We start from the raw sequence: 25,640 nt of genomic DNA, 5'->3' as shown, positions 1-25,640 counted from the left end.
TTCTTCCACTGCCTGTTAACCATCAATCCCCTTCACATTTTGATTGGGATCCTTACTTGAGCCCTCTACTTCTAAGTGTTATCAGAAACCACACAGAGCCGGGGAGTGCCTATTGGACTATAGGCATATGCCTATAGGCATACGCAATGGCCTTCATTCTTATTGCATGGAATTCTTAGTGACTTTGAACCAAATTGCACAAGGCTCTTGATAGGCCATGTCATGATTAAGCATTTTCCAAACTCACGCTTGTATATCACAAGATTTAAACAAAAACAAAACCAACTTCTTTTACTCTTGACTTGAACTCAAGTAATTTGATGAAAAGTTCAGGATCTTATTTGTGCAATTTCACTATGTGCTCTGTCTGTAGACAGAGACATGAAAAGCTCTTCTTCTCTTGTTTAGGGTGTGATGCAAGCTGTGGATAGCTCCTCCACTCCTGTCTGGGGATAGTAGTGTCATGGACACACTCATTGCTAGATTTCAGAACCAGTGAGATTAAAATTGAGAACAGAATTACCATGCTTATGAATTTAGATGATGTATACGTGTTAAGTGACCTAGCAGCTGGAGTCGTTCTAGTGATTTGGAGGGATGTGCTTGTAATATTGATTGTACATCTGACTTCCCAGGAGGGGTAGCAGCAGCATTAATCATAGGGGAGTCTAATAAACTTGGTGGAAGAAGGTTATGGTTTCATTAGTTAAAAATTCAGTTGAAGACAGCTGCCGTTGAACGTTTATAGTCACTAATCCAAATGGATCACCCAGCACAGACAGGCTATTATTCCTTGTATTTTATAACTAATATGCCAATTTATTAATTTCTGACTTCACATAAATCCCACTGAGCTCAGTTTCAGCTAAGAGCTGATCTGGAGAATGCCACCTTGTGAGTGCTGGGCTTTTATTTGAGCCCCGCTTGCCCTGTTTTTAAGGGATAACTGCAAATCAGCTTCTTCAGATGAGGAGAGACTTCTGGACTTTATAAAGACAAGAGCCATAAAATTCACCTGAAGAGGCAAAAGCCCCCAATATTAGAAAAAGCTAAAGTGTAACATTACAAATAAATAATCTTCTAATCTGTGATTAATGGCCATGAAACATATTCCTTTTTTTTTCTAATGGATCTAATTGAATAGTCGGATTCTTTTTACCTAGACTTTGAGTAATGAGAAGCTGAGAGCAAACAGATACATGTTTATTTATGAAATATTTCTCAAAATGCAAAAGAAAGTATGAATCCTTGATCTAATATTTTCATCTTGAACAGAAATCACTTTCAAGGCAGTTTTACTAAGCCTTTGGCTATTATTTGCTATTATTTTTAATTTAAAACATTTAAAAATGGTGAGTAAATTATAGGTACTTATTAGTTGGGGTTTGTGCCTCTAAGTAAAGCACTCAAGGAGACCAGAGAGCATGTGAGGACCTCTAAACCTGGAGTTATATGATGTTGTCAGCTATCTGATGTGGATTTGATCTGAGAAACAAAGTAGGGTCCTCTGCAAGAACAGTCTATGCTCCTAACTGCTGAGCCATCTCTCCAGCTTGCCAGTAATTATTAAAAGGTCAGGCTGGTCTCCAAGTTTCAATCCTCCTGCCTCAAGTTCTGAGAGTTTAGCCATGTCCAGCCTCACCCAACTTTACTAGGAATTTTAATATCAACGACATCAGAACTCTGCAATTTTTTTTAAAGAAAATATGGGTTTGTTTGTAAAATAAGATTGTATCATATCTCAAAGATCACTAGTGGAAAGAGGGTTAAGGATACACAATTTGTTCTTGGTTTCAATGTTGGAAGAGTGATTTATATATAAGATCCCTGTGGAAATCGTAGCAGGCAAATTGATCTTTAGACTCATGTCAGTGGCCATTTAGCACCATCTGAACACTGTTACTTCTGCTACAAAAATACTGAAAGCTTCCAAAGGCTCAAGGTTGTTACCAGAAGAACCATCTGGAACATCCCTGATTGTACTTGAGGAAACAGTTAACCTTTGAAGTGTAAGAGTCAATTCAAGCCTCAAGTAATTTAGATAATATCAATAAAAGTGATTCCTTTTGATAGGTCAAATTTGGGCAAAGCTTTGATTTCAACGATGTAATTCTTATTTGCACTCCTGTTGGCTCTCTTAAGAGAAAAGGAGAAAAGAATGAGGATTTGAGGAATGCACACACCTACCTATGGATAGGTAGCTTTCACTTTTGAAAGTCTCACTATGGAGCCCAAACAGGCTCTGAATTCATGTTTCTCCTGGCCTAGTGTCTTGATTGATGGCATTACATCTTTAAAATGGTCACTCCTGTTCAAACAAAACCATTTGCCAAGCGACTAAAATGCAGTGCAATTTCCCCTTTTGATTACATAATAAATGTTGACCTATTATTATTGTATCTTTGCAGTAATTATTTAAAAGAATAATTCAGAATAGAGAGCAAATAGATAGAAATTAACTTTAGCATTACAAGCATTCCAGAAGTATTTTACTTCAAACCTTTACTGTTAAGTAAAAGAATGTTAGACAATGTACTTAGGATCACATAGTGTGACTGCAGGTGCAGTTAGCTGGCTTTTCCAGTGCCCTGTTCTGCTATTTTTTGACTGATGTGATTTAAAGATGCAAACTATCATGCTTAACAAAAATTGAATTCGTGATAAAATTTAGATCTTGCAGTCAGAGAAAAGTTAGATTGTATATATTGCACAACTGGTATCTTTCATAGTATCATTGACAAATGAAGTATTACAGTGAGATATTTCACTGTAATACAGCAACAATCTCAGTGTCTTTGAAAGGAAATATGAATGTTTTCTGCCTAACTTAAAAGAGAAAGCTCCAAAGGCAAACCATTTCAAGTTTAAGGAGCCATAGGCCAAAAATGTTAAAAAGAAGAAAAAAAGGAAGACAGAAAAAAAAGAGAAGAAAAAAGGAATGCAGAAGACTGCTATCGTTTAATTTCAAAACTAAGGCTGACAAAAATGTATAAAATTATGTTATTATAAAAGGCAACTCTGGCAGTACCTACAAGGCAGGCTTCCAGATTTCTGTGAATCACTGAGAGCTCTGCTGTCACATGCTTGGTAATTACTTTGGAGAAAATTTAAAACAACAGTGCTGTGTACTTTCTTGCAAGATACACACTACCAAACAGCTGTTTGGAGTGAAAAATCATATATGACATCTTTAATGTCCATATTCCTGATAAGACAGTACAGGGGAAAGCATGTGCTTAAAAGGGGAAGATTTAGTTTTCCTTTTTATTATTTGTAGACTTATATATAGGTGTGTGGGTGTATGTGATTGAGTTCAGTGCTGAAGAGACCAGAAGAAAGCATCAGATCGCTTGGAGCTAGAGCTGGGGTTATAAGTGGTTGTGAGCCATCAGAGGTGGGCCTTTTATAAAAGCAAGATGCTCTCTTAAACTGGTGAGCCATTTCTCCAGGACCAAAGCATATGCTGTTATTCCTATACTACAGGGTAGGAGGTGGAAAGCCCAGTGGTACCACTTACTGTCTACTCCATAAGCCTATCTTTAGTTATATGAATCTGGGTCTGCTTCTCAGGCTCCCCAAGACTGGGTTTTCTGGAAAGGAGACTTGGGCTTGAAATTATGACTTAAAACTCATTTTAAAGGGTTAAATTAGGTAAGTCTCTCCCTCCCTCCCAACCTCCCTCCCTCTTTTTCTCTTCTCTCTCCCTCTCCCCACCCCCAGCATGGCTGTATCTAAGACTACCTGAGGAGTGAGTGCATGAACATCTCAGTGGAACTCCTGTAGTTTATTTCTTGATTCTACACTGTCCTAACTGTTGTTTCCCTAGGATAAAGGTTTGCTCAGCTTCACAGCTTGGCTCCGAATTACAAAGAAGTACGGCAGCTTTTATTTGAAAGTGTATCTATACATAAATCAAGCACAACCTTTGTTTTTCTACCTTCAAATGACCTTATTTATTTCTTCCTATGAAGCTCCCAGCACCAAAACTATTAGAAATTGTGTGAGCTATTTATTCACATGGGCATGAATGAGGCAGCACGTTCAGCTAGTGTTGACCTTGCTTATTTGAAAGGTCAAACAGCTGTTGCCTTTGTGAAATATTTTCTTTTGAATTATTATTCTTATTTTTTTCCTTAGAAGGGCAGTTGAAGTCTCCATGTGAATAGGAGTAGAGGGAAAGCGAAGATCTCCCTCACTTTCTCTCTCAGAAGATTGAACTTTTGTATTTAAGCTTAAAGAGACTCAGGATCTTGATAGCAGAAGTTGAGTTTGTGGTTTAGCTACAGTACATACAGAGTTGCTGGTTTTCAGTTCATCCTTTTGGAAAGTGAGCACATGTACTCTCTAGATTCTACCCTGGGTAGGTATGTAAGAATAGAATGATTTCATGCACGTGCTGACCAGATGCTTTAGAAACAATCAAGGATTAGTGGATTTAATTATGGAGATTTAATTAAGAGATGCTTGACCTTTGGCAGGTGCCTTTACTTCTTGGCTCTTCAGTTTCACTTTCTCTTTAGTTCCATTTGTTCAGGAATGTGACAAAAATCTGAAGGTGTGGAGACAAATGCCCCTCTGTGTCTAAGCTGTCTGAGACTTCTTTGTCAGAAATGTTTATTGGTTGTGTCAATGGAATCTTCAGTTAGATTCATTACACACACACACAGAAACACACACACACACACACACACGCAGACATACACACAGACACACACAGACACCCCCACACACACATTCAAATATTCAGAAAAAATAACATACTCTATAGATTATTAATGTTATTCACTTAATGGAACATGCTGGACATATATTATTAATGAACAAAGAACATAACATATACAGACTAAATTTTTAAAAAGATAAACTTGGGAAAAGTTTCATAAATTGCATCTAACAAGTCTATTGGGATTATGAGTAAGATTTTCAATCTTTGGCTAACTGGTATTTTCCAAAACATGCACACAATGACTCATTACAAGATAAAAAACAATATTGACATATAAAAGGGATGGGGTAAAGACACTGACCTCCTTCAGCTGAACAGATGACTACAATCTGGCTGAAAGGTCCATCACCTTTATTATTATAAACACCAACTTTGACTTCAAAGGGTGTGAGAGGTGGGACACTTTCATCTCGATAAATGAACTTGGAAGCCTCAGAAGACGTAACCATTTTCTCCTTCCAGCCTCGTGTTCCATTGGGTCTGAATGCCACTATGTAGCCGAAGCCTTCCCCGTTCTGAAACTCTTCTGATACTGGCTGAAGAAGGATAACATGGTTAGTAACCCACAAAACAACTGGCTGAGAAACACTTTACTCTTAATGCTTAGCTTTGCAAAGTTAGAACTAGGGAAAAGAGTCTCAGAACATTTTAATAGGCTGAACGCTAAGACAGCACATGTACTTTAGCTTTAGAGACACAAAATAAAAAATGGAATATTATCTGTTGGTATCTAAGGAAACACACAAAAGTAATGAAAACTTATAAAGTGAAATAAATGTATTCCAGTTAGTCATACATATGAGCTGAAGATATGTGAACTTTATTGTAGAACTGAACAAGCTGGGGAAATCTGTCATGATTGAGATGCAAGACTGCTATCTCTAGTTAATGCTCTACAGAGTGGCCTGCAGATTAAATCAAAGAGAGGTTAATGCAGGACCTATCTTCAGTGTTCTTTTCTTCAGTGTCTGTGTTTTCATAATTGCAAAAACAAAGAAGCAAACATCCACCCGAACTGTCAATTTTTTTAAACTTCTCATGCTACACATGGCTTACATTTAAATTTGCTTAAATGTTTCAACTGCATATTACAGATGGAAGTAAATGTCTTGACAAGCCAATGGAGTGAAGTCACCAGCTGCTGTAGCAGAGTGTACAATGCATTGTAGATAGCCAGAAATTATGTGGTAACTTTTTTGTTAGCTTGAATTCTAATTTAAAGAAAAACTATGTTCTGAGTAGAGAAAGAGAAAAAGTATATTACTCAAACTTTGTAGAAGAGGATCAACAGAGGTCAGATGTGGGAAAATGAGTACCATGGCAGAAATATGGAAACAAGACATAAGTTTTACTTAAGAAAGGAATGGGCCTGGGGTAAGGATAAGAGGGATTTACCTGGGCCATATTCATCTGAGTAGCAGATCCTTATACTGCCTCTCTTCATTCAATCAGAAACATCTAGTTCTGTAGTTCTAGAACCTCTTGTTCTAGAACCAGGGTATGTTCTCTGTGCATAGCCTTTGTTTCTAAGCAAGCAACCCTTTCTGTTACTTGTAAAGACATGTATTTTTTACCTCCCAGGCAATGACCAACTCGTGCCTTCTTCCGCTTCTTCCACTCACGTTGCTAGGTGCCGTCTTTGGAACTGTGGATAAAATGCATGGAGGCTGAAGAGAATGAATACATGTGTAATTTCCTTAACCTCTTGTCTCATTATTACTTAACTTAAGTTTGGTAGAATTTGTAAATGAGTCAAATATTTGCTTTAAGTTAGATTTATCATAATAATATTGAGGCAAAATATAGATACCTTGCTTTCTGGCTTTCTAGGACATTTTGGTGATATATATATTTGATATCTATAATATATAATATATAATTAATATATAATATAAATAAATCATAACTAGCACAAGAGCTAAGGCTATTTACCAATGACTGAATAAATTTCACCCTTTAAATGATTCTCTCTTTTTCTCTTTGCCACGGTTTTATTTCTTCCTATCATCCCTGCATCTGCAAAGGTTCTGGAAAAATCTCCATGTCCTTAGTAGCATTATCTCAGGGATCTCCAGTTTAAGGAAAACATACCCATACTACTACTGTGTGAGAATGTACTTAAATGAATAAACATTAAAAAACTGTCAATATCAATCTTTCTACCACTGCAAATACAGACTCATTCAGTGAAAGTTCTACAAATGAGTAATGATTAAAAGAATAAATGTGTCAGAGGAATAAATTTCCCCTTCACTGCACCAAACTACAAAATCTACAGCTGAATGAGAATATTTTCAAATGAAGGGCTGTTAAATGAAGAAAACTATTAAAAGAAATCATTTCCAGGCCTGCACTGGCAATTTTATACTTCAGTCTTGCCTTTGTATCCCAGCATCTATTTAAGATAATATTGATATGTACATAAACAATAAATCTACTACTATACGTTACTTACTGGAATGAAAAGCTATTAATTACTAGTATATATTTTATATAACATTTTATATACTGTGAACAACCTGAAGCTCAATATTTTATAGTACTAGAAAGGTAAAATAAAGAATTCTTGGACCAGAGAAGTAGAGAAGAAAAGCCTGTGAATATATAATGATCTACACTAAAATCAATAACCTTTGTGCAACCAGTTTTCAATGTCAATGCCCTTGGGCTCTTTCTCCTGAGACATAATTCTTCTCTTGTTCAAGTACTTGCAAACATTATGAGTACCAGACTATACAGAATTCATCAGCTGTCCATGATTTTCTCTGACAGCCACATGCATTCTGTAGGTTATTCATCTATAGTGTTGATTGCATGGATTCCCTCAGAGGTATCTGAAATTTGCTTTTACCTTGGTACAAGAGAGTCCTCGGGATTCAACAAAGAAGAAATGAAATTATTCAGACAATAATTAATATGTCCTAGTTAATACAAAAAACAAGGAAATACCTTAGTAACATGCATTTTTAAAGCTTGTACTGAATTTTTTCTTTGACAGTTTCATAGTGTGTACGGTTCATCCTGATGACTATAATCCCATGGACCCTGGTTTGCTGCTTACCCCTCCTAATCCTTCTTCCTACAATTCTTTTTTAAATATTTTTTTGCTTTCTGACTTTCACTGAGTTTAGACAGGATCATTTTTGTGATCATGGATTTGGAACTGTCAGTCGGAGAATGTTGTGCTCATCAGTGGGTCCACAGGTCACTGGGAATTATAATTATTGCTACTACAAAAACCTGAGATACACCCATATGCTGTGGCACTTTTCCTAAGACAATCTGTGTGACATTGACTGTGACTTTAAATTTGTTTACTTACTGAGCAACAGTATACATGAGGCTTACCATAGGGGTACTTGTAAAAACAATGCATGCCTCCACCATGTCTTCTCCATTCAAGCTACAGTTATCGGAAAAGCAGATATTCAATTGAAAAAATGCTTCCATCAGATTGGCCTGTAGACAAGCCTGTGGGGTATTATCTTGAATACTGATTGATATGGGGGAGGGGAAGCCCACTGTGGGTATGCCAATCCTGGGAGATTGTGCAGCTTGTCTAAAAAAGCAAGTTGTGCAAATCAAGGGGGAGGTCTAGTGAGCAGCATTCCCCATAGCTTCTGTTTTAGTTTCTAACTTCCATTCATGGTAGACTGCAAGTATAAATTGAGATAAACCCTTTCTTCCCTAAGTTGATTTTCCTTATGATGTTTTATCACAACAGTAGAAAGGAAACCAAGAGAATTCCCAAGTTTCCCATTCCTGGTTAATTTGAGAGTTCTGAGTATCATGATCATCAGTGAATGCCTACATAAAGCAATAGCAAATTTTGTACAGTTTATTATTACCCAGGCATTCTGGTTTCTCTTAAGACATTTGCTTAATTAGAAAGTGAATACACTATTACTGATGCCATGTTGTGCTTGCAGATAGAAGCCTAGCAAGGCTGTTCTCTGAGAGGCACTACCAGCAATTGACTGAGACAGATGCGGATACTTACAGCCAACCATTGGACTGAGGTCAGGGACCCCTATGGAAGAGTTGAGGAAGAATTGAAGAATCTGGATGGGGATGGCAAACCCATAAGGCTAACAGTATCAAGTAATCCAGACCCTTGGGAGCTTGCAGAGACTAAACCACCAACCAAAAGGCATACATGGGCTGTGCCATGGCCTCCTGCATATATGCAGCAGAGGACTGCCTTGTCTGGCCTCAGTGGGAGGGGATGTGCCTAATCCTGTAGAGACTTGATCCCCAGGGAAGAGGGATGCTGGGGGTCGGGGGATGAGGTAGGATTGGATGGGTAAGTGAAGGGCATGGATGGGTAGGTGGGTCGGGGAACACCCTCTCAGAGGCAAAGGATAGAGTGAAGAATTCTGGGAGGGGAACCAGGAAGAGGGGCAACATTTGGATAATAAGTAAATAAAATAATTTAAGAAAATAAAAGAAAGTAAATAATACACATTTAGTACACACTTTATATGTATCCCTAACTATATGTATCTAAATAACTAGACAACTGAATAATACTGTTTTAATATTTTTTAGAGTAAGCTCTTTGTCTACATCATTGATAAAGTTTATATCTGGAACTTAGATTTTTGAATTCTCTTCTTTGAAATAAAGTCACTAAGAACTCATATTTCCATGCCAAGTCTCTCTAAACATGGGAAGAGTCCTCTCTGTTTTGCTCAGACATTACAATGATGGGTTACTCAGAGCTCGAAGCAAGAATTGTCCAATGAGCTATTAGCTGCAAAATGAGCCTCTCTTGGATCTCACTGAAATCTAAAGTGTACAACTGAATACAAAGAACTATAAAGTTGAAGGCCCTGAAAATCTGAAAGGAGCACTGTGTAGTCCATTCATGGTTTAGTTTTTAGAAAACATATTTAAGGTTTTTTTAATAAATTTTAACCTTCTGACCAAAAATATGTTTAAAAAGCAAGTGATATTGCCACTAATAATGAGGCTCGAGACATGGCTTGGCACCCACATGGCAAACTTCCAAATATCTATAAATTCAGGTGCAGGAAATCTATTGCCCTCTTCTGGCCTTCCCAAGTATCAGACACAAAAGTGGAGCACAGACATGCATGTAAAATAAAATAAACATAAAGGCAATAGTTCTACCTCAAGCTTCAGGTATACCACTCCTGGGTGTATACCCAAAAGTTGCTCCACTATACATCAGGGACACGTGCTTAACTATGTTCACAGCAGCTTTATCTGTAATAGTCAGAAACTGGAAACAAACTAAATGCCCTTCAGCTGAAAAATGAATAAAGAAAACGTGTTACATCTACACAATATAATACTGCTCAGCTATTAAAAACAAAGACACCATGAAATTTGCAGGTAAATGGATGGAACTTGAGAATATCAATCTGAGTGAGGGAACCTAGAGCCAGAAAGACATATATGGTATGTATGCACTTACAAGTGAATGTTAGCCATAAAGCACAGGATAACCATGCTATAATCCACAGACCCAAAGAAACTGGGTGATAAGGAGGTTCAAAGGGAGAATGTTGGAATTTCACTCATTGGTGGTGAATGGAGAGAGGGAACTGGGTATGAGAGGAGGCAGTAGAGGAATGGGGATGGTGATCAGGTGTGGGAAGAGCAGGAGACAATTGGGAATGAGAATGGAAATGGGGGGCATCTCTGATGGTTAGCTGGAGGCCAGAGACAGGGGAGGATAGAGAGAGTTTATGGGGGCGACTCAAACTGTTATTCCTATAAGAAAGGGATATAGAGACTGAAGTAGCTAGGATATCCAGAAAAGGGAAGAGGACTTCAATCCACTTATAAAACCTTCAGCCCAAAATTTGTCTTGCCTACAAGACGTGCAGAGATAATGATGGAGTAGAGACACAGAGAACAACCAACCAATGACTGCCCCAACTCAAGACTAACTAACCTAGGACCGTGGAGGCTCATAAAGTCTGAGCCACCAATCAAGGAGCATACAGGGACTGGAACTAGGCCCCCTACATATTTGTAGCAGCTGTGCAGCTTGCTCTTCATGTGAAGTTGAGTGGTGGCCATCTCTGATTCTGTTGCCTGTTGTTGGATATCCTTCCCTGGACCTGGACTGCCTGGTTGAGCCTCAGTGGGAGAGGATGTACCTAATCCTGCTTGGGCTATATGTCTCAGTATGAGGTGGTACCGAAGGGGGGCTTCCCCATCTCTGAGAGAAATTGGTGAGGGATTTATAAGTCCCAGACTGGGAGGAGAGGAGGTAGGAAGTGTGATAGGGATATAAAGTGAATTACAAAAATAAGTTGTTGGAAGACAAAAAAAAGTATGGTGAACACTTAAGATTTCCAGAGATTGTGAAAGCAAAATAAAATTTTTCTTTAATTAATACATTGATGTAGGAGTAATTTCTAGGTTGAACTCTCCACAAATAACCTATGTTTGGAAAGATATACTTTGAAATTGAGCTGCTCAACATGACATTTTGAGATGAGTTAACCTATAGTCAAGTAGTCAATGTAAAGAATTAAAATTGTCTCTGCTTCACTCTCATCATTTTTAGTGAGACACATGAAGCACCAGAAGAGGCCGATGACCGACAGTGTTTTGATATTTTATATGTGTGAATTTTGAAAAGCCTATTAGATACAATAGACAGAACTGGCAGGTCTGAAGAGCTGCAGCCCAGGCCGGTGCTTTGCTATTCAGATCTAAAGCTTAACTCTCTAATTCTGCTCAGCTTACATTTCTTAATAGTATGCAGATATGGTGGCTTGTATGGCCATGCATTTCTTTGTTCAAGTTGGTGACACATGGTCATTATCTCTGCTGTACCATAGTACAGCTTGCTGATTTTAATTATATCCCTTTGTTTATAATGCATTATGACATAAAATATTTGACTTAATCTCCCAGAGCTTTTCTGGTATGAAGGTTCTATAATTCTTGTTACAAGCATGAAATCCATAAAATTAAAATCTCATAAATGCTTTCAGAGAAATACATATTTTAAAAACCAAATATATTTTCAGTATAATTAGTGAGAACCTGCTTTAGAATTAAACTCTGAGGCAGTTCTCTCCTTTAATCAGCTACTGATAAATGTCATGAACCTGCTAACTCAGGGGATCAAGTTTATAATCAGGCTGAACAGTTAAACTCCCATGCTCTTGCATTTATCTCTGCGCAATCGCTCTTCATGGACAGATGATCTAGTTGAAACTTTATATTCAAGTTACAAGTCCTTAGCTGTTTCAGGTTTTATCTGGCATGCTGGAAGGTGAGCTATTCTTTCTTTTTTTCTTATATATTGAGATCATCCTTATACCAAAGTAGAAGGCATTGCCTTAGTATAAACAGGCTAGATTATTACAGGGTTCTTGGTAAATAGCACAGTTTGAATAACATGTTACATTTTACTATCACAGCTTAATTAAAAACTAAACAAAAGAAAATGCATGATCATTTAACAGCATTTTTTTCTTCTTGAAAATCTCCAATTTCTCTTATAGCATTTACATGGCTCATTAAATAATACAGCTGTGCTAGAGACCATGGGAAGTCTTTGTAATTAAGAAGTTGAGTGGTTAGCCCAGTAGCTGGTATAACTCAAACATGCAGGAGAGTGGAGAGGGAGGGGATCAGCTATACAGAAAAAGTGAGTTTGGAGGGATACTTAAGACATTTTTCAAATAAAATTGAAGTCCTCTCTACACAAATATTCCCATTAATAATTACTAAATAGGCTAAGTTTGTAGAAAGATTAAAAATCAGAGTCCTCCATATCAGAAGTTCCCAAACTAACACCAAGCAACATGGTGTTCCCTAAAGAGTTAGATGTTGCTTTTGTTCTTCTCAGTGGGGCACACAGGTTTGCAAAAAGACAGAGTGACAGCATCTTGGAAAATGAGAAAGATCTGCACTGAGTCCCAGCCATTCTGTCCCATCATTCCACTTGTCTTCTGAATATATATATATATATATATATATATATATATATATTTATATATATATATATAATCTGTGTCTCTGGTTAGGTTTTTTTTTCTTAGTTTTTCAAGACATGGTTTCATTGTGTAACCCTGGCTGTTTGGAACTCATTTTTTTGCCCAGGTTGGCCTTGAACTCATGGAGATCCACCTGCCTCTGTCTCCTGATGTTGGGATTAAGCACATGCATCACCACTGCCTAGCTGGTTAGGTTTTTTTTAAAACAGTTTTGCATTCAATCCTGGATGGCCTTGAACTTACTGTGTAGCTGAGACTGGCAATGACTTCCTGATTTTCCTGCATCCATCATTAGCGTGGTGGAATTATAGAGAGTAGCCACCATACTCAGGAACGTTATCTACTTGTAAAACTCATCCTCATAAATATTTATCACAGTGTCTGGATTATAATTAATATTTTATAGTATGATACCTAGTGATGAAGCCTATGATAATACAGAAAGTTGAGTAAGGTCACATCTGTGGTCTTGAAATCACATTCCTATTGTGGTCATTTGGCTTTCTTTTGTCACAGGAACTATGTCTTAGTCTTGACATAGGAAATATTTACTTGGACATCCATGCAATATACCTGTTTTGATCTCAAGAGAATTGCCAACATATCTCAGGAAGTGTAATACTTTTCTGATTTTTAATCTTCTTATTAACAATTGACATCACAACACAAAGGAGGTAGGGGAACTCAGTACATAGCATCTATGTCAACTCCTATATTCTTCATTTGTAATGATGATCAAGTAAGGAAAAGGATAAAATGGGTAGTTGTTGAATCAAAATTCCTGATGTATGTGGTATAAAACAAACAAACTAAAGAAATGGCAAGAAGAAAAGTGCTCAGAGATGGCTCCATGGTCATGAGCACTTTTTGCTCCTACAAAGGACATCAGCTCAGCTCTCTGTATTCATGTCTGGTGGCAAAAAACTGCCTGTCACTCCAGAGGGTTTGATAGTCTCTTCTGGCCTCCATGGGGAACTTCACTTACTCACACACACACAGGCGCTAATATATACATGTAATTGAACATTAAATAATGCTTCTCCCAATCAGGTATTAATTATGGGGAAGAGGGCATGTTTATACTTTTTCTGCAGGATACTGAAGGAGCACAGTGGCTGCCATAGTGACGGGTGAGACATGCTGGTGCCAGGACAAAGAATGATGCTGACCTGTGAGCTTGCTGAGTGCCCTGACAATGGTGACTGGGAAGCTGTATTGCACATATGTTCCCGACCCACCATTGCTTACCTATGCCCCTGATGGGACAAACTGCCTTGCCTTAAGTTTTTAAACCTTGTAGAACATAGATTCAAAAAGAGAAGTTATAATGACTCTTGTATTGTTCATAAATGTGACCAGTTATTCAGACTCAATCATAGACTAGTCTAGAAATCAATCCAATATTGGAAATAACAGTCTTCATTTGGAAGTCTGGTTCTGGACATTTTCAGAGACACATATGGAAGTTAGCTGCAGTTCTCTATGATGCTATGTTAGCAAGAGATAAAGTTGGGGCATGATCTGGATTTCAAACAGGTGTTAGCACATATGTTAATGCTCTTTTAATTGTCAAGTTAAAAATACTTTTGTTTCTTCTACACTATTTCTTGTAAGTTGCATTGATTGTACACCATCTAATTGTGTTTGTGTTTTGAAGTCCAGCATGTCAGTTATGGTGGTCTATCAAGCAGCTTTTGTTTTAGTGCTCTGAGTATCACAGAACCTTGGTATTCTAAAAATAATTTGCAAGTACTGGAAGAAATGAGTCAGGCTTTAAGCAGAAGCAAGAGGGTAGTGGGCTTGATTATTGCTGATATAATAGTTTTAGTTACATTAATTGCTAGCACCATGGCTTCTGCAATTGTTGTGATACAAGAAGTTAAGACAGCTACTTTTGTTAATCATTTAGCAAAAAAATGTAACTAATGTGTTGAATATACAAGAGGATTTAGATAGGCATTTGGAAAACAGATTGATGCTCTTTATCCTATTCAAATTATTGGAAGGAGGTTCAGAATTTAAGGGTAAGGAGCCACCTCAAGTATCATACCAAATAACATTGGATTCATGTTAGTTCTAAAATTTACAGTGGTAGTAATTATAATTAGGAAGAAGTTTAAAGATATTTGGAGTGTGTTCGGCATAATTTTAACACCTCTCTGGATGTTTTAACGTTACATTGTGAGCTTATGAATTTCAAGAATGCTGCTCTGCTGAGCACTTATGCAGTAGATACTGCAGATAAAATTACTCATGACCTGAGGTCAGTATTTATATTTTGGTCAAGCTTCAAGAATCGCATATACAGCTTAATCATGCTAGCCCTTTTTGTCCCAGAAATACTTTTATTCCTGCCCAACATGTTAAAGCTTATCTTTAACAACATCAACATGTTGGCAGCCAAAGTACATAGCTTGAACCTGAAAATGGATCTCAAGACAGAGTTATTAAATTAACAGGCTGGCAAGCCAAGGAAGGATAAGTTTCTGCACAGAGCCTTACCAACCTAAGACAGAAGTGCATTGCTTTGGATAATGCATATTCCATGATGGGTAAGGAAGGCATTCTTGGCAGAAAGACCTTAGACAGGCTCAGTCTTGTTAATGAAATAAAAAAGGGGAAGAGGTGGAGAGTCTTTGGGGCTGCTTGGCAAGAATTTGACATGAGCCAAGGACAAGAAAATGGGCTGCTTGGAAAGAATATAACATTGCCTAAGGACAAGGAAGTAGGCTTCAGGCAGGAATCTGACATTAGTCTAGAACAAAGATGTAATTTCAGGTAGGAATCTAAATTTTAGGCTAGAACAAAGAAGTATTTTCAGACAGGAATCTAAATTTTAGGCTAGAACAAGGAAGTAGGTTTCAAACATGAAAATGATTTTGGGCTAGGACAGGGAAGTTGGCTCAGATATTTTGGTCATCCTGATAAGCCCTTAGAATCAGTGATCACGGGAGTGTTCACATAATTGGGTTTAATGCCTTGCTTGTTCTTTGACTATTTGTGTTTATTGTCTTGCTTGTTCCTTGACTATTTGCATCTGTTGTATTTCTAGACCCTCAACCTAGAACTGACCTTAATACGTGCATGTAATTAAAATGGTATAAAAACAAAAAGTAGGAGGAATGATGGGATAGAGGGTTCTAGGGAGGGGAAATGAGATGACATCTGAAATGTAAATAAATAAGATATCCAATAAAAAGGAAAATAATAATACTTCTAAAACAAAGAAATAAGGGGTATGGAGAGTAGACTAGCATACAAGAAGCTCTATTTGGAAGCAAGATTGGTGTTAGATCATCAGTTCTGCCATTTACTTAATAGACAATGTTGGACTTACAGTTAGCATTTCCTAGCTCTGCTTTATGATTTGGGGAATGGGAGGAAGAGCTCCATTAGAGGACTACAGCTTGCACTGGAATACTAAAGCATATGAAGAAGTTCAAGTGCTAAGCACAAAGTCTAAAACTGATGTATGGAATTACTCAGACTGTTAACAAATAGTTTCTCTTTAGAAAGGCATTCATTAGAGTCAGCAGACTGATTTGCTGCTGCATCTGAAACAGAGTATTACTTCTCAATTGTATTTTGGAGAGAAGATTTGCCTAGACTAACAGAGTTTTATGATTGAAATCTACTCTCTGCCCCATGAAGCATACTGTTATTTTCTTTGTTCTAATTATTGAGATTGGGTTTAGGGGTCTGTTGCTTGCTATAATTTCTGTCTTATTTTAATCTTACTGGAAACCATTTCTTTTACATAATATAATTAAATTACTCATTGGCTTGGAGAAAGTCATAATGTTCACTTAATAGAATTTTCTTTTAGATTTTACCAACTATTTAAGTATTATACTTTATATTTTCTTTAAAACAGAGTAGAAAGACTAAAGTATTAAAATGCCCTTCCAACCTGGGCCCTACCTTTGTACACAACTGTATCTGATCACTGTGTACTTAACAATTGTGTTTGGTAAATAATTCAGTCAAAATCATATTTAGCATGGTTTTAAAACTTCCATTCAATACCATTTACTGTCAATACACAGACTATCAGAAAAAAACTAATTCAGGCTTGCCTTATGTAGTGTTACTATTTCTGTACTTATTAGCTATTTTTTACTATAGAAGCAGAATATATATCTATCACAACAGGATTTCTATTCTGTTTCCTCTATTAACTTTTGAAATTAGATTTTCTCAATAGCTGCTGTGGACAGGGTCTCTGAGGATGCAAATGTCCTTTTCAGGATCTAGAAGATAAAGTACACCTAATGAGATTGTAATTAAAAATGAACTGAGTCCTTTTGTCACTTTCAGTGAGCAATGTAACCTCAGATGCTGGGGTGAGAGTAGGTAAAGGAAATGACAGGCTTGTGAGGAATAGGTTAGCCAATCTTACTATCCCATCATATTACCTTCTCCAGCTTGTCTAAGCAGTTTCTCCAACCCCAACTGCCAATAGGGATAGGCCATTTTCCTATCAAAGCAAATGGTAGAGGAGCAAGACAACCCTGCTGACATCTCAGTGCTTCCTTCTTCCACTTGGAGATATGACTTTGAGCTTCAGAGTTTTGTACAGGAATACCTCATTTCACACTGAGCTACCTAAGCAGAGGTAAAAGCCATTCAATAACATTTTACATTTCTAGGACTTAACAAGCATGTATACAGATGGTCACTGTGAGGCAGAGGGCATTACAGAAGGAAGGTTCAGTAGTCTCAGTAAAATTAGACCCCACTAGGGTTTCTACATCCCCAAAGAGCCCAATCCTTTGTAGAAAAGAATGCATGTATGTTGGGAGCCGCGGCGGGTGCTGGCAAAGTCCGCCATCACTAGGTGGCGCTATCAGCCATAATTCTTCCTAGTAAACAAGTAAATTGCGCATGTGCCATGGTAAAAGCCCGCCAAAGTTAAAGCCCATCCCACGGCATTTGGCGCGCAACGAGTAAGCAGCCAATCAGAGGTGAATACCCCGCTCTAGGATATATAGCAGTGCTTTTCCAGGCCTGGGGGTCTTCTACCACCATTTTTGGTTTTTGGGAATAAACGTGTTTCTACGGAAGGATTCTGGTGTGTGTGTGTGTGTGTGTGTGTTCTTGCCGGCGAGACACTACACGCGCGCCTCACACATGTAGACAAAACAAATCTTGGCAGCATTTAACACCATTGAGAGACCACAGAGATGACATCATCTATGCAGGTATTTCCTCTTTCTTCTCATTGTCTAGGAAGTGACAGTCAGAGTAGCAGTTTCAGCATGAGAAAAGCATCAGAAAGAAGAGGGCAGAAGCAGATCACAGCTTCCCATTGTCAAACCTGAGCTAAGATGGAAGGGCAGAAATGGGATGAATGAGAAATTAAAGTTTCTATTGAAATGAAATAAACTTTATATATCTGAAAATGAGACTTCCTTAGAACCCAATACTGACACCAAAATAGTTGGGACTGAAGCAACAGATCAGAATGTGTGTGCGTGTGTGTGTGCGTGTGCATGTGTGGGTGTGTGTGTGCATGTGTGTTTTTCATTAATACATCTTGACCATTTCATCCATGTATATAGATATATTCTGGTAGAAGACAGTAATATACCAACTGCTGAACACAAAAAACTCAAACAGACAGTGACAGATTCATGGTCACACAGACAGCCTTAGTTAAATTCCATGAGACATAAGACAAAACTGAAAGTCTGGACTATGAGTAAGATTTGTAGAGAATTTCCAGTTGTGGGGAGTGAAATAGGTTTGTGTGAAGCAAGCTAGCAGAGTGTATTAAGGAGTGAGAGTCGAAGGAAGATGTTCTGCTTTGAGTTCTACAAGTCATCTTGTCTACTCTGTGCACAGGTGCATGACGATAATACAATTCAGGCAGTATGCATCTGGGAAAGGCTTTCATCTGCACATGCATTTGATACTCCTAGCTGCAAGAGCATTGATCTCTTAAATGCACAGATAATATACTTTTTTGTGTGTCCAGAAAGACTTGTGTCATATTTTCCATTTCAGAGTCAAGAAATAATGGTGGACAGAATTCAACATGCTAGGCAACTATAGAGCTATTTCTGGAATAAACAATTTGATACATAGTTTTCATTCAATACTTGGCTTTTCTCTGCTAATTTAGTCTTCTTTTGCCTCAAAAACCAGAGGAAAAATGTTTCTTTGTGGAATAATATCAACTTCCCCTTATACACTCAGTACTAGGTAAGAAGACTCTAATGGTTGTATGTGAGGGTCATAAGTGGGCTTTCAGGGGAGATGCTGAGCCCACATACATTTAGATGAAAACACCCTCAGTATAAAAGTAGAATGTTGCATGACCACAATGGCTTAATTTCCCATTTTGTAGCATAATAACTCAGATAGTGATGATAGTAATAGTAGCATAGATATTAATATCCATATGTATGTAGTCTCTTATGGTCAAATAGTCTGTTCCAGCTAGCTCTAATTATCAGTGTGACACAGTTTTCAGTGATCTGACAGAGGAACCTCAACTGAAACATTGCCTAGATCAGACTGGTGTATAGACATCTTTGTGTGGTATTGATTTGATATTAATTGTTGTAGGATTGTCTAGCCCATCTGGGTTGGTGCCATCTACTGATTCTGGTCCAGGAATGCCTAAGTTAGCCAAGAATCAGAATGTGAGTGAGCCTAGGAACAAGCTGACAGGCAGCATTCCTCCCTGGTTTCTGCTTCAAGTCACAGTCAAGACTTTCCCAATGACAGATTGTGACCTAGAACAGGAAGCCAAAGAAAACCTTCTGTCCCTGCTAAGTTGCTTTTTGTCATAGTGTTTGCCACAGCAACAGAAGAATAGAGTTTGGTATTTTTTCTCATTTGATAAATTAGTATACGAAAGACTTAGGCAGCCTTGCCTGTGTTGAACATGTTAGTGAATGACACAACAGAACATTAATTAAAATCTAGATTCACTTAATTCAACAAACATCACAAATATGTCACTGTGTGTTAGGACATGTTACCTGGTTAGCTACTCCACCCCCATCTATTCCCTCTTTGGAGGTTTCTAATATGTTCTAACTTGCAGAATGTTGAGGTTCAAGAAGAGAAACAGCTGCTACTATTGTATTCATTGTGTTTTTCTGGTTCAACCATCTCATATTTTAAAGATGCATTTCCTAATCCATAGTCATCTCTCTTGTGACATCTTTAAAATAACAAAACACTCACACTCTTATGTTCCAAATTTACATGTTAGTTTGAGAGAGTAGCACATTTCATTAATTAAACATGTTATCTATTTATATCTTTCTCTCTTTCTGTATAATCTAATTAAAACTTGTAAGAAAATTGAAATTGCTCCATAAATATAAATGCACACCAAAGTAAAAATAGACATTTACTATACTAGTTTGACCTCCTTCTGCCAAGAAGTTGGACTGAATTAATTTACACAATTTTGGTATAAAATTTTTATTGGTGTATATTCATTACAAAGTACTGAGTCTTATGTGGACCCCTTGATACAAGTACATAACATACTTTGGTGCCAGCATACCCTATCCAGCTAATTATATTATCTTTAAAGACTATCAAAAGTGTTTTGATGACCAGAAATATCAACATATATTCTACAGGAAAATTAAAAATTTAAATCTTTCTTTCTTTCTTTCTTTCTTTCTTTCTTTCTTTCTTTCTTTCTTTCTTTCTTTTGTTCATTTTTATGGGAAAGGGTACTTTTAACAGAGATGTTTCATTCAAGTTTTTTTTTTTGAAATTTAGATTTTGTGTGAAGAGAAATTTACGGAGGCATAATCACTCGTAATCTCAACATCCTAATGTTCAGGCCTGTTTTTCCTCCCTCATAGCTGTCTATTTTCAAAGTTTACTTGGCCCATTAGAACAGTTTCATTTTTAATATAAATAGGTATTTAATGGAGGCAGGGCTCGTCACTGGAGACTGTTGGCTCAGGATATTGGTGTCTCTTTTAATCTTTGCTGCCTGAGGAAACAGCTGTAAAACTCAACACTTGCTTCTATGCCATTAGGAGCTCAAGCTGAATTTGACATTCAAGTACAAGCAGGATAAAGTGGGCAAAAAAGCTCACTTTCCCCACTTCATTGTAAGAGGCAAGCTCTTCATGTACTTTAAAGACCATTACTTTCTTCGTCTGTAAGACTTTAATGGAATAAAGTATGTCATATATGCAGATAGTCAGGGTAAAATGTAGAGACAGCAGTTCATGAGTGAGGTAGCTCTAAATCTCGACGAGGTCTTGGAAATGCATCACTTGAACATGATTTTAAATCAAGAACATTAAAATGCAATGGTGATTTGCTAACAATTTTTTGATAGCTCAAGTAGATTTATAGTTAAGGAGTTTAGAAGGGTTACTCATCCCAAATGGATGGTTTATATTTAAAATATGTATTTATAGATAGTCTCCTAAATTATACACTAACCTTGTCTTTGATTAAACACAATTAGCAGTATGTAGAGTAAGGCAGTGTTCTTAGAAAATGCATGCCTGTATTACTGTCAGCTATCATTTTGGTTCCGCACAGTGAGCATATGAAATGAAGAATGACTAACTTGTTATGGTTTTGCTTAATGAACACCTGGACACAATGAAAACATGGCTGATTTTATGGATGTATGAAAATCTAACCAAGCAATTAATATTCACTTTGAAGTTCACACAATTTAAAGCAGAGAAGAGAAAACATCAAAAGAAGTAAGTTACAAAGCAGAAAGATTGAGTTTTCTGTGGGTAACTTTTTGCATCATATTTACAGTGTTTTAATTTTATATTTTCTAAATTGCTGTATTTCTATGGAAATAATACAGAGCATTTATTGTATAGTTACGTCTTCCTTCCTCCCTTCCATCCAACCTCGCTGCCTGCCTCCTTTACTTCCCTCTCTTCTTCTTTTCTTCCTTCCTTCCTTTCTTCCTTCCTTCCTTCCTTCCTTCCTTCCTTCCTTCCTTCCTTCTTTTCTTTTAAATGACCTCCTAAAAGATAATATGCCCAGGCATAGTGGGGCATGCTTATGATTCCTGTGTTAGGGAGGCTAAGGCAGGAGATTTATAGATTTTAGGGCAGGATGTATACCAAGTTCCAGGTCAGCCTAGAAGAATGCTGTGTCAAAAAATCTCAACAAATATAATATGTAACACACATAAAAATACATATATAAACATAAATACATTAATAAAAAAGAAATATGTTGAATGCTAGCCTCTGACATCATTTTACATTTCAAATACAGGACTATAGAGAAAATAGACATCTTGGTGTCAGTGTTCTCCTTGTCTAGACTCATGCATAATGACTGAGGATAAAATATTAAAATTTGTTTATTTCCCCTCATATCTGAAACCTTTCCTGTCCCTATTTCTCTGTTATGGTTATACTGTCCATGACAAATATTTTATTTTCATTTCCTTTTAAAAGTGTGTTTGGTATTTTCTAAACATATGGTTTATTTTTGTATTTTGTTATACATCTGTTTGATAATATGTGTATACAATATGATGAGATCAGATGAGGAAGAGTAGAATTACCATTTTTAAAATACATAATATTTCTGAAATTTTATATGTCTTTATGAAGTTAATATAGGATTTTACAGGCGAATGAGGGGGTAGATCATAAAACTGGGTCCTTGGAAGGAATTCAAGGTTATTTTTGGCTATATACAAAGTTCAAGTCCAGTTTGGGCTCTGAGACTCTCTGGAACCATAAAAACAACAAAACATTAGATTCTATTAATAATACCTTCTTCTGTCAGTTCCTGCTGGATGATAGCAAGGTATCCTGATTAGGTTTATAATAAAAGCTGTTAGTTTCCTTTATATGGTAATTATAGTAGCACTTCAATTAGGCATACTTATTCTGGAAGACTAGGAAGAACCCTTTGTTTTCTTAATCTATGAAGCAGATGGGTGGTTCATAAACCAGTCTTTCTGAAGGCACCCTGTCAAGCAAGGACTCTGTCTTTTCAAAGTGTAAGTTGTACAGGTTATGCTAAGTGGTAAATGTGACAGAAAGGAGCCTAAAGAAAGTATGCTATACTCAAAGGCAAGAACAATCATTGTAAAATAAGACAGTGAGTTGATCTACTGAAGTTTATGGATTCTCTTAGAAGAACAGATTAATTTTCTCTGCTTCATGAGAACTTAAATATGATTCAAGGCTGGAAGAAAACTGAAGATTTCGTAAATGCTTGCTTATGGAAGAAGTGGAAAAAAAAGGACTGAAAAGAAGGAAAACAAAACAATTATTTTAAAGGATGTAATTTTAGGATACTAGGAAAATGCATTAGGCAAGCCACGAAGCAATAGTCATGAATTCAGCTTGCTTTCAGAGTGATGAGAAATGTATGGAACAGGAGTTTCATGCCACGGCTCTTACCTGCCTCGTTTGTGCGGATCATTCGAGATGGAATGCTTGGATCCCCTGTCCCAATGGGATTGCTGGCCACCACTCGGAATTCATATTCTACCCAGGGACTAAGGTCCACAGCCATCGCTGACTCCATGTCTCCTGTGATGACTTCTGGGACTACAGAGAAGAAGCACATTTCATGCCATGAGGAGGCTGGAGAAATACTATAATTATGTGTTGGTCGGTGATGTCACTACTTCCTCATTGTATGAGATTGTATGATCCTACTTTCTTGTAGTACATGGTTATGTATCTCCAGTATCACTACTAAGATAAAATGAACTTTCAGGAATTGAGCACCATATATGCTTAAGTTGTTTGCAAGCCATTGGATTCTTCTCCTCTGGCTACCAAAGAACGTTATCTACATATGCTAAGACTCATTTCCTCATCTTCAGCCCTAGAAAAGGCTAATTCACACTACAAACAGTTTTTCTTCTGTTTCTAGGGAGATTTCAAAAGACTTTTCCAGTTCTTACAATTATATTTTGTCTCCTGCCCACAACAACAAATTAGGAATGTATCTTAATTAGAAATGATAGCATGTAAGAAATCCAAGCTTGGATTTCTTCTCGGAGTGATTTTTATACTATGCTTTGATTCAGTCAGAACCTGAAACCTCTTAGGAGTTGTCTGTATAATTGTGTCCCATTCTCTCTTGACTGCTTATCAGACCATACAAGCTTCCCCACATTGAATCTGTAATTCTCCAGGTTGGCACTGACCTTCATATGTTTAAAACCAATGATAGATTTCAGTCCTAAGTGAACATGAGTACCACAAGCATGCTCACCTGCTCTCTCTCTTCCTTGGTACACTTTCTGTTTGTCATTAAAGAACTGTATTTGACTGCATTTTTATATCACGGATTATTCCTCTTTTCCCTGGTTCATCTTTGCCATGTGCTTTTGCAACTAGAGTATTCCATTGCTGGCCTTTAATATTATTCTCTGGTTTATATTTATTTTCTTAGAATTCGTATATTCTCTGGTGTGTGTGTTTACCAGTGGGTGCATATGAGTGTGCCTGTGCATGTACTCCATTCTTGTAGCAACAAGAGTAAGATGTGAACTGTCTTCCTCTACCATTCAGTGCCTTACTGCTTTGAGACGAGGCACTTCAATGAACTGGGATCTCACCACTTGGTCAGGTCTAAGATTTGAGCTCTCAGGATCCACTTATCTCCATCCCTCAATTCTGTAATTACAGGCATGTGCAACCAGGTTCCACGTAGGTGCTGAGCATTTGAACTCAGGTCTCCAAGCTTACAAAGCAAGTGCCATTGTGCCATCTAACCAGCCTCATGTTTTAGTATTTTAAGCATAACTTTTATACCAATTTATAACATAATTGATTAGATAATTCTAATTTTATTGTTTTTTTATAAGGGATATACTTTCAAAACATTAGTTAAAACATAGTTTCAACAAACAAGCAAACAAATTTGTCTTTATCATGTCAAGAATTTTGGTTTTCAATATTGAAGAATAATGATTTTTTTTTCCAGGTGAGAATACTTAATAGTTTTACTGGCATCTTTTCATAAAGATATTGTTGCTTGAGCCATGGATACAGATTGCTTTCAAGGAAAATACATGAACCACAGAGAAAATAATAGTAGTGTTTAAAGACAGCCAAGAAGTACGTGTTGAATAAGAGGGGAATCCCATTGGAATAGGTTTTCTAGTAAAATTATCACATCTAAGAATTTAATAAAATACTTGACAAGCTAGTCAAATTGCAGAATTTAATCAATCAATTGGCTCATGGAAAACATATTCATAGACAGACAATAGAGACCACTGATGAATGTTTCAGAGACATCTTGGAGTTAAAGAAAGATCAGTGATGTCTCTGGTCATGGTGATTTGATAATCTTAAATATACACACAAAAACAACCCAGGTCACTTAAGAATTTTCAGTAGCATGAAGAGCATCACATTTTTAAGGAGCAATTAGTTGCTTAATTGAAAAAGAGACCCAAAGATGAAATTGTTTCCCTCTCTCAAAGATTGTTTCATAATTTCCTACAAATATACAGATTACCCTTATTTAATTTTGGATTTCCCTTGTAGGCAAAAGAATTTATAAGTCAATTCTACAATGTCAATTTGTAAGTCCGTTCTAAGATGTGCTCAGTTAGAAGGCCCATGCTCAAACTTTTGTTTTGATTTACAAATAGTAAGGAATTCACTTTCATTTTGGTACATAAAAGAATGTTAGTTTTTTCCAAATATCTTATAAGTTATATTGACTCATCAAAAATTTTAAACTGCATACTCATGTTTTTTTTTTCTAATATATATGTCAGGATTAGAGATTATTTACTTGAATTATTTTAGATTATGAGAACAATTTCCAAAAACAAGAAACTGTCCATAGAGGTGCTGCACAGATAGGGACCTTTTTTTCCCATTACAGACATTAAAATTATGGTTAGATTAGGCACAGGGCTAAGGCTAAGAAGCATTAACAACAGCTTCTTTGGATCACCAAGGACTCGAGGACTC

The 25,640-nt window shown here is 37.0% G+C and overlaps 1 protein-coding gene across 2 annotated transcripts in view; it reads right to left on the bottom strand.

Moving 5' to 3' along the window:
- Cntn5 (contactin 5) overlaps positions 1-25,640 on the bottom strand; it is a 1,025,091-nt gene that overhangs the window by 39,394 nt on the left and 960,057 nt on the right. For both annotated transcript variants that reach the window (XM_028763352.1, XM_028763353.1), the window contains 3 exons: positions 23,097-23,246; positions 6,301-6,371; positions 5,028-5,262 (listed from right to left, as the gene is read on the bottom strand). In XM_028763352.1, coding sequence (XP_028619185.1) covers positions 5,028-5,262; positions 6,301-6,371; positions 23,097-23,246 — 456 coding nt within the window. The remainder of the gene's footprint in view (positions 1-5,027; positions 5,263-6,300; positions 6,372-23,096; positions 23,247-25,640) is intronic.

The sequence above is a fragment of the Grammomys surdaster genome, unplaced genomic scaffold (genome assembly GCF_004785775.1).
Source record: "Grammomys surdaster isolate TR1022 unplaced genomic scaffold, NIH_TR_1.0 138, whole genome shotgun sequence".
NCBI lineage: Eukaryota > Metazoa > Chordata > Mammalia > Rodentia > Muridae > Grammomys > Grammomys surdaster.
Note: the sequence above shows the minus strand (reverse complement) of the source record. Positions and strands in the feature narration are given on the sequence as shown.